Below are 11,072 nucleotides of genomic sequence, written 5' to 3' on the forward strand. Positions count from 1 at the left end.
GGTGCTAAAAGGTTGTACATTATTTACCTATTATTCCTTTTCTACCAAAAGTGTGAACAGATTATAATGTAACTCTTTTTGTTACAAATATTTGAAATAATTCGTAAATCAAAATATTGGATCTATTAGATTAGTTACAAAATGTAAAAGTATGTAAACACAACGACCTACATCGAAGGAAAAGAAAATTGTACACTTGCACCTAGGGAAACCATTACCTTTGCTATTGTAAGTATTCTATATATATTTGGAACTATCATATCCGCCAAGTAAGGACCAAGTGATGGATAAGAAAATATAACAACACGGGCACCATTATATTTATATGTATAGTATTGAGCGAGCCCTTACCAACAAATATTGTCATAAAAACTCATATCATCGAGGTATGTGTATAAGACATTTTATGATTACTACAACAACAATCGTTGAATATGTAATATTCAACAGAAGCAAAAGCGAAGCTTCGTCATTTCAAATATTATTTGAAATATGATTACAAATAAGCAGACATAAAGTAAGCAATAAGATTTACATCAAATGACAAACAACCCAAGAATGTAGATGTTTCTCTCGTTGTCCTAGAAGCATAAGGAAATATTATTCTATGAGAAATGTACAAATGATAATGGTAAAAGAATCTTTTAATGTCTAGCCGTACTTAAAATGTCTCACAATGTGTAATAATTTGTTTAAGCGCTTAGCAAAGTTTTAGAGTGCTTTTCCTGAGAGCTTAATTTATGAAACTTTGAATGATATTAACGAACTTTTGAATGTAGATACCACTGGAAAACACATTCCTTTTACGCAATAAATCTATGTGAATGATAACAACGTTGTTGTTACTTTAAAAGGCCAATAGTTAAATTCGATAGTGCTTTCTCTTTGATCTTCCATCATCTAGATTCAACACACTTACTTCATTATACATTACAAGCCCATCAAATCTATTAGCTTTTTCTAAAAAATAATTCATTGTTATACTGAATTAAATATTGCCGGAAATTAAAATTACAGAAATGAAATTCTAAGAAAATTTATCAGCAATTGTAATATCATACAAAATGTAATATAAAACACTTTGAGTACAAAAACACTGTAACTGAAACGTTTACAAGGGTTGGAAAATGCTGTTGCGATGAATAAAGTTGTCATAGTTTGAACTGATTGAGCCTAATGACATCACTTTTGGAAAAGGTTTAGGTTTGTGTTCCGGCTCCATTTCTGCAAAATGATCTTTAACTTTAGGTTTACATGATTTTAGAGCTGCATCGACAGCATCAGGGAGGTCAATAAACACATTTTCTCGTGGAAATTCGTCATACATGTCTGATTTCTCCATTAGATGAAGCATGTACCTCGAACACCTAGCAAGATACACTGAAATATCTAAACATCCTAACTCAAATATGACCAATTTTAGCATGTCTAACCCCGTACCGTCGATGAAGTTTATCGGAATGCAATCAATTATCAAGACTTTAATTTTGAAAGAATCTTCTTCCTCTTCGTCCGAACTCACTACTTTTTCTTGTTCATCATCTTCTTCTTCTTTTATTGTATCTTTACAAATACCACCCTGACCAATCATTGCCTCTTCGACATCGTCATAACTTTTTGACGATTTTCCATCATGCAATGACGATTTATCTTTGTTTTCTTCGCTAAATTTGTCGGAATCCTTTTCGATTATTTTATATATGTTTTTTCTAAACATTTCTGCTGTTGCAAAATATAAAGACGACTCCATTCGGACAATTTTAACCATCGGTATCTCGTGTATGGCTCCGTAATCTTCTGCATCTAAATAAAGATCCTCTGAATCAGATTTGCCAATAACAGAAACCCATCCTCTCTGGCTTTGATTTATAACAGAAAGTAGAGATACTAGCACGCCTAATGCAAGACCATAGGGGATATCTGCAAACACACAAACAATCGCTGCAAACAACCATGTTGTGAAATCATTTTTGTTGACTTTCCACAGTTTCGGAAGGACTGTGACCTGTTTTAAAAGGTCTTTCATGGCAACCATGATCATTGACGCTAAAACTGCTTTCGGACATGTTTCAAAGAATTGACCAAAGTAGAAGATTAACGCAAGCATTATAGCGAATGTAGATACTGCGTTCATTGTTGTCTTTGCTCCCATGCTGGAAAGAAGTGACGTTCTAGGTGGCGCCACACTTGCTGGAATGTTGGAAAAGAACGCTGGAATGATGTTACACATTCCATAGGCATTCAGTTCTATGTTCTCACTGATTTCATAACCGTTTCTTCTTGCAATGAGCTTGACGACTGAGATGTTGAGGAAGAATGTCACTAGCGCTATTTGAATGGCGTAGACGATCAATGTACCCGCTGGCGTAAATGCTGGCAGTTCCGGTGCTGGGATTCCCAACTCAACTTTTCCAAGAGCGTGAACACCTAGACTTGGCAGTTTGGCAAAGTAGGAAATAATGGTTGCAAGTACAAGCAGGATAAAATCTATAGGTATTGGAACTTTAAGTTTCAACCGTTCATTTATTCCAATTTTTACCAATAAAAGAGTAATAACACAAACAATTGTCACGACTAGATCACCGATGTTTACTGAAGCTATGTACTTAAACGTGTTGAAATACAACTTGACAAGCTTACCAACGCCTTCTATAGGAGGGAGCTTCAAACCAAGTGCTGTTTTAATTTGACTACTGAAGATATGAACTGCAACACCGGTTGTAAAGCCACTCATGAATGACTGTGATAGATACGTTACGAGAAATCCCATTCTAAATATAGCCATAACGACAAATAAGACCCCTGTGTAAAATGTAGCACCAGCGACAAGAGCTATTCTTAGTTGCATAACCGATTCATCCACTTCTGGTTCTGTCCTTGAATCAATTGTATACGTACTTGTTACATTGTCCATAATAATTGATTCTGTTGTATTCAGATGAACTTCTACATTTTGGTGACCTGAGTGAGACGCTTTTTGCATAAACGCTTGGACATTTGGTTCTAGAAGCATATCCCCTATAATTATAGATACTATGGCGTTTGTGCCAATAGAAGTGTGGGCTGCGGAACCAAAGAACATGTAAATGAGCACGGGAAAGATTGTCGAGACCATGCCTATACCTGGTGGTAAACCGGCTAATAATGCATAAGCAAGGCCTTGTGGGAAATGCAGCCCTGTCACTGCTAGACCGGCAACAAGATCCGCAATAAGATTTTCTTTAAAGTTGTACGTTAACACTGTATCAATGACTGGTACCCTGTTACGAAGAGCTTGTAGACCTAAACGAAAATAATTCCTCTTAACTGGTTTCTCCTGAGCTTTGCGGAATGATTTGGGAACCAGTAGGTATTTCCTTTCGGCTTCAGGAGCAGTGGCATAGAATCGTTTCAGTAGATGAGGCTTTGGTCCTGAAGTTCTCCTCTTTCGGATACCGGCAGGAGAAGATTGGGTTGGCTCACTATGACTGAAAGTATAGAAATGACAACGATAGAAAATTTGTACAACTATTTTGATTTATTTGATACTAGTATAGTAAGGTGAGATGCTTATCAATAAATATTTTACTCCTGTATTCTGTTTGGATAAAAGCGAGGTTAACTACTGTAAGATTATTTACAACAAGAAAATAACAAATTTGATAAATATAAATAGAGTTTGAAACATGTCGTAGATAACAATGTTGAGATTTGACACTCATAAAAAAAATTTCTGGCAGTTTTCAGATATGCATTTCAATTTTGTTTAGCGTTAAAATGGTGACTATTTTCATAGTTTTCTGTAAATAAAATGTATCTTGTAGTTCTGTGATTCCATTGGAAAACATTGTGACACATTTCAATGTTTTCAGATTAAAATGCAAGAAAAAATGAATTAACACCTGTAAGCTCTTAGACATGGCAATAATCGTTTTTCTCTCTTTACAAATAAATGAAAATGTTCAGCGTTTAAAATACGCTTAAATTGTCGAAAGGCAGTAACGTTTTGTCACTCGTTTGTAAATGGCTCGTTAGACAAACGAAGATAAAACAATAATTATTTCAGTACCTTGACATATTAAGTCGGATAATTGGTAATAAAATCAAATATGTAAGGATGATGAAAAGGCGAGTCTTCCTTTTCTTTATGTCAATTTTTCCTTACAAGGTTCAGTTAAAACATCCACTAATAATGCATTACATTTTTATTTGATGTTCTGAGAGGTAATAATAATGTTTTGGCAGGTAAAATGAATAACTGTTTTCGAACTAAAAGGTCAAGGACCACCTAGGCATGAATTTGTTTTAACAAAATTTTCTAGTTTTAAATCAGAAACAAGTATATATGGATCTGTTGTCTTACAATAATCCTATGTCTTAAATGGATAGACCCATACAGTGTATACATGCATTTTCTTTCTAAAGTCAGTGCTGATATGATAAAATTGTATTGAGTATTATTTTATTGTATCAAGTAAATTACGTTTGAGATCATTTTTTATAAAATTTTCCTATCTATGGCATGTATTCAAATGCCAGTGTACGATGATGTTTTTTTTTTCTTTCTTTCAAGACACTGTTACAAGCTAATTGAAGTTTGGTGATTTTTAAATATGTGTCCGTTTTTATCTAGTATAGCATGCAAAAGATTAATCCGGTCTGTCTACGTAATTATAGTTGAAAGGAATAACACCCAAATTTCTGACCTAAATATTAACTAGAAACCCAGCGTGTTTATTAAAGACTATTGTTATGACAGAAATAGCTTGTAAGCATCTTTGTGTTAATAAGTACGTAGGTCTAGTTACGGAAAGTCATTTTATTTTTGCTGGTACAATCAAAAATTATATACTCTGTTTTCAATATTCAACATATAACAGGCATCTTTAACGTAATTTATGTGATTGACCTATTCCCTAGTTAGGAGGTTTACACAAATAAATAGAACCCTCCAGGTGAGGGCGTCAACCTTTAAATGGCGAATACGGTTTTGAAATATATCAATCATTTGCTATCTACATTCTCTAAAGTATGCACATGCACATGAAAGTCATTTGATGTGTGGCATGCAGATAGACTGGTGACATTCTGATAAACTAGTGCAAAATATGTTGGCAACTCTTCATGTTGTTTATCACATATTTGTGCACTGTCTCGGCTGAAGATTTGAAATTGTCTTTACCTGTCTAACGCAGACAGTTTTAACTAATTCATTTTGAGAATCATCAATCAAAATTGAACAAAAAATGTTCATGTTAATTTGGGCGGTTTTTTAGTTATAAATTATTCAAACCAATAATAAATAAGTTATGAAAACATTAAAATACATAGAAACTTAATTAATTTGGTATTATAAATTGTATCGCAAATTTATTACAAGAGCGATCAGTAATCACATGTGTCGCCTCATGATGGCCAATTTCATGTTGGAACAAATTTTGTGACAGACAGACAGACAGACAGACAGACGGACAGTACACAACTAGACTTGGTACTGATAATTCCTGTAAAGTTTGGATAAAATTGCACCAGTATTTATGAGGAGTAGTCCGGACAAGCTTTTGCGTATCTGGAAACACACAGAAAAAACACCTTTTTATCAAAGGGCCATAACTCGGCCAAAAATCATTCAACCACAAAACCCATGCAATATGCGCAAGGACTTGAGCTACAGATCAATCCTGTAAAGTTTCATTGAAATTGCATTAGTGGTAAAAGAGAAGTAGTCCGGACAAACTTTAAAAATAAAAATTATTAAAGGGCCATAACTCTGACAAAAATCATTGAACCGGAAAAAGCTGACAATATGCACAACTAGACTTGGTACTGATCATTCCTGTAAAGTTTGGATGAAATTGCACCAGTAGTTTATGAGGAGTGGTCCGGACAAGCTTTTGTGTATCTGGCAACACACAGAAAAAAACACCTTTTTATCAAAGGGCCATAAATCGGCCAAAAATCATTCAACCGGAAAACTCGTGCAATATGCGCAAGGACTTAGGCTACAGATCAATCCTGTAAAGTTTCATTGGAATTGCGTGAGTGGTATAAGAGAAGTAGTCCGGACAAACTTTAAAATTAAAAATAATTAAAGGGCCATAACTCTGACAAAAATCATTGAACCGGAAAAAGCTGACAATATGCACAACTAGACTTGGTACTGATCATTCCTGTAAAGTTTGGATGAAATTGCACTAGTAGTTTATGAGGAGTAGTCCGGACAAGTTTTGTGACGGACGGACAGACAGACAGACGGACAGACAGACGACGGAGAAGTGATCTCTATATGTCGCCACTACTCCGTAGAGGCGACACAAAAATGGAAGATATGTCTTGTCTTAGAGAGAAAGCACAGTTTGTAATTCACAAAGCTGGGAAAAGTATCGTAATTGACTGCCAAATGTAAAATAAGGCAATGTCACAAAACTAAAAGAGTGAAGTCAAAACTTAAAACTGGCATATGTCACAATAAACTGAAAAAAATGTCACAAACAAGGAAAAGTAAAGTAAAAAAACTAAAGGCGGAAGTTTTTTTATCTACTCTTAATTGATATAACAACGATTTAACAACATAGATAAGTCTTTAAATTGATTGAACAATGACAAAAACAAGAAAATTAAAAATGCAAATGTTGTTATTTCGTTTAAAGAACTATGATTTATTACGTCAAAAACTAGCTTTAAGTTACTTTTACATTATTTCTCTTATTTTAAGATCATACACTTGTTTAAACAACATTCTTTTTTGTTTACGTCATCTTCATGTCTAAGTAACTTGTCTTGTTTATCAAGTATAAAACAATGCAAATACTTTATTAAATCTTTTGTATAACTGAAGGAAATTTAGTGTTCGTTTTGAAACATACTGGTATTAAGATATAATGATGATATAGGAAGTTAATACATTGTAGAATATGTATATGTATTTAACACTGGGGAAATACTGAAGGAAATTATCAAAGGATTGTGACATGGAAATCTGATTTTAGTCTAATTTGAATGTTATATAATTATTTTAATAGCTTACATTCATTTTTTTTAAATTACACAATGCCAAAACTTAATTCTATAAAACGGCACTTTTATTCTCTTTCTAATGAAAATGCCAATTATCATAAGTTTGTCGTGTTCAGTGTACAATAATTGGCCTGCGTTCATAGCGTTCCTTTTTGTTGCACTGTTTAGTATAAAACACATGTTCCTACGGAATCACATAGGGGACATGCGAGGATTTCATTTTTATAATCTCGTGACCACGAGTAAGCATGTCTTGCTTATATTCATATCTGTAGACGATAAGTTTTTTTTGTGTTTACTTTGTTTGTTTTTTTTTGTTGTTGTTGTTTTCCCGGGGGGAAGAAATACGGTTTCTTTTGTCTCGTATTCATGAGACATTAATGATTATTTTCCCGCATGTCACCACAATGCTCACGCATATTCCTGTTAAACAGAATTTAAATCATTGATTTTGAGCATGTATCATTGCACTGACCTATTTTTAACAAAAATTTAACTAGAGTAAAAAAGAAAGGTATAGCGTGACCTCGAGTGAAGTGCGTGTAAGAATGAAAGATCTGATAATGAAAGATCTGATAAGACTATTCTTCGTAGTCGTAAACTATTTTGTTTTGCAAGTTAAAGGAGGTCACCCTTAAAACTATTGAACATTGAGCATCAGTACATCTGTGTGTGTGTTTATGGGCATTATTAAGGAAAGAAAAAAAGGTTTTCGTAATTTATTTTGGTACATTTTGTTAAAACAAGTAACAAGTTTGAAAATAGCTTGAACGTTTTATATACCATTTATTTACTTTATTTACAGTGAAAGATGGTCGCAATAAAACAAAACTCGTATATTTTATATATACATGTAAGTACAGTAAGTGGAGGGTGGAGGACAAATAGATAGAATAGAAAAATAATGGTTTGAAATATCAAATATGTCGTACTTTTAGTGTTGTTATAGTTTTCTGGCCTTCGGGATCATTGATGCCACTATTAAGTGTTGAGAATTGAGTACCGCTCAAGCCGGTGCTAGGGGGCGTGAGGTGTGTTGCACTTATTCATAATCCCTCATGTACAGACTCAATCAAACCGAGTTTGCAATTTTCATGTAATTTTGTTTCGATTTATGCTTCCGAGGGGTCACTTTGTTTCCAGATTTTCACCTATTTGAGAAAAATAGCAGCTTGTACAAATTTCAAAATCACATGTATTGATAAATTTATAAACCATTGTAACAACAAGAACTATATTTATATATTTTACATACAGATATGCTACATTACAAGTTAGTGACCGGTGAAATGTATGAAATAATTTATTTTCACCCATTCTTGCCAAGGTCTCAAACATTTAAAGATACATTTAAAGATTACACTTGTGTGTATTGCACTATAAACGTTTTATTGAGAGTAAATTTAAGTTGTTTCTCTTATTCCTTAAAATGTTTTATAGCCAATTTAAAGTATTTAAATTATAAACTGGAAACCAGTTATTGGATTTACTTTGAAGATAAACTTTTTGTAAACTATCAGTTAAAAATAAATCATTTTAAACATCAGTAACGGACATACCATGTATCATAATGGTAAAACATTTAACCCTATCATCAAATAAGATATAATGATATAAATGTGTGCTATTATATACACTTATACATTTAATTATTATAATGCTTAACAATACAAGGCACGCAGTCGTGAACTTAATTATAAAGGAAAATTTCACTAAAAGCTACAAAAAGTAATGTCAAATTTACTTTGTTGTTGTAAGCTGAGACCAAGTCCCTTTAAACCTGATAAATTGCAAGATTAGCGACATATTTACATGTAACATTTGTATAAAGTGTGCTAAAGTTGATAAGCAATTTATAGACAGCAGAGAGACGTTTCTTCTCGTTTGTATTCTCATATAGGTTTGAAATTTGAGCATGTTATATAGCTGCTGCAAGCTAACATGTAAACATAAATAAACTGCATGTAGATGATGTTATCACATCCAGATGAAGGAGTAAATGAGATTTGTTCGACATCTATAAACATTTTAATAGGGATTGGGTTTACACCATGACAAAACAGAAACTATAACTTTTTTAACCTTACTTTTTATCTTTTGACAGTCTTATGTTTATAACTGTATCATTTATTTATAAGGTCGATTATGTCAACAGCTCTGCAAGTAAGTCGATTACTCGACATGAAATAATGGATTGTATCTAAGTAAAGGAAAAAACATAATGCCATCGACAGCTAAGAAAGAATTGTTCCAGTAAGAATTCTTTTATTTTGCATTAGCAGAAATCAAATCTGCTGTTTTTCTCCCTAGAAAAAGAATCAATTTCCGACTTTGTTTAAATATGAAGTGTTGGCCCTGATGGTCGCAACAGAATATGCATATCTGTAATTTTCTGTTATACTTGAATATTTCATTAAACACACCAAACACTTACTAGCCGTTCACCTTAAATACAAACTAGCGGTTAAACTCAGTTATAAAATGACTGCAATGTATCTAAATGTTTTTTGTTGTTTTTTTTGTTGTTGTTTTTCAAATGCAGGAATAAGAAAATACTTACGGATGCGGAGTAGAATTTCTATGTACAGGAATATCCCTGGACTGTCGGCGGAAAATTTCCCTTGTAACCGACATCCGTCGGTTGTCCCGAGAAGCTGACGCCGACATGATGACTTTATTATAGATGTTTTTCTCTATTAAAAACCTTTTAAATGTTTACATAACTATTCAAAAATCCATTATTATCTTGAAGTAATATGTTTAACTCTTGCTGCGCACACACACAAATATTACGCACATGTGACAGGTTTCTCGTTTAAATAGTCCAGTGAATACGTAAACGTTTTGTAGTCAATTTTACGTTATGAATATTCAGAAGGTAACACTGTCATTGTTTTAAACTTTGATAAATTCACCACCGTTTACTACCAAGTCAACAAATACTTAAAGCATTTCTCCTTTTATCTAAGTGAAGAACTAAATTTTGAAAAAAGCTCCGCCAATTAAACTTTTTAACACAATTTAACGCTCATGTTGATCGAGTGAATGCTTTTAAAACCGCTTTCCTGTAATTTGAAAATGTAAAATGACATTACAAATTATTTCGATTGATACACAACTTAAAATTGCTACACTCAATTAGTGCGTGAAAACGAGTGTGTGAAACTTAAAGATCGTCAAAGTACAATTATTTTGAAAGGTATTTACAAGTGCACAAAAATACATAAACTTGTCCAATTACGCAGCTTGTTAGCTGAAAAAGCAAAATTTATTTTATATACTTCAAATATTTTTAAAGAAAACGGATCGACTGTGTATTCGTCTGATTGATATATAAACTTAATCCATTTAGATTGTACCAACTTTAGTCTTCAGTAGAATGTGTGTATTATATATTTGCAAAACGTATTATATGTCGTTGACATCAATAATGAAACATTCTCTCTCATGACATATACCGTTACTATTATTCGATTTTCCGCTGTCGCTGAGGTAACAATATCTATTGTTGAGGAAATGAAAATTATCAATTGTTCAGATAGGAATAATGAAGAATATACAGAATGTCCCTGCCGGCAAATAGCTTTGATGTTTTTTTAAGACCAGTTGTTACAATCTTGTAAATTTCCTTGAATAAAAAATGTGATGTTTCTTCAAGTAACTTCGTTAATTTCCTTCGGTCTCGTTTTTTCTTGTCGGCTTCATTATTTTCCGTCTGTTCACGTATCAGCATGATATCTTCGCCAGTAACTGAAATGCAATATCAAAACCACATTAATATTCAAAAGTTGTTCTTTTTGTGAGCAATTTACTTGAACGGCGTCTGTTTTACTTCACACTATATATTTATTACAAGTTCGTGAATGCTACCAACATGTACATTGTGCATATAATGTCAAAAGACTATAAGTAAACCTTTATGCTAAAACATTTTTTTTGCCTAATTTTATTTTAAATGGAATGGGTATAAATGAAATATTTATTTGTCAGCTGTAACAGAGCGATTTTCAATGTTTTGCAGTTTCACGTGTTATTATAGAACAATGGAAAACAAAGAGAATACGCAATAGATTATA

The 11,072-nt window shown here is 32.9% G+C and overlaps 1 protein-coding gene across 1 annotated transcript; it reads right to left on the reverse strand.

Annotated features, from left to right (window-relative positions):
- Nucleotides 1-307: 307 nt before the first annotated feature.
- Nucleotides 308-10,746, reverse strand: LOC132734815 (prestin-like). The gene is made up of 2 exons (XM_060721668.1): nucleotides 9,557-10,746; nucleotides 308-3,467 (listed from the first exon to the last, which is right to left on the reverse strand). The coding sequence occupies exons 1-2, from the start codon at nucleotides 9,661-9,663 to the stop codon at nucleotides 1,112-1,114; spliced, it is 2,463 nt and encodes an 820-aa protein (XP_060577651.1). The 5' UTR covers nucleotides 9,664-10,746; the 3' UTR covers nucleotides 308-1,111.
- Between the last annotated feature and the right edge of the window lie 326 nt (nucleotides 10,747-11,072).

This window comes from Ruditapes philippinarum, unplaced genomic scaffold, assembly GCF_026571515.1.
Source record: "Ruditapes philippinarum isolate M1 unplaced genomic scaffold, ASM2657151v2 ctg39_1_1_1_1, whole genome shotgun sequence".
NCBI lineage: Eukaryota > Metazoa > Mollusca > Bivalvia > Venerida > Veneridae > Ruditapes > Ruditapes philippinarum.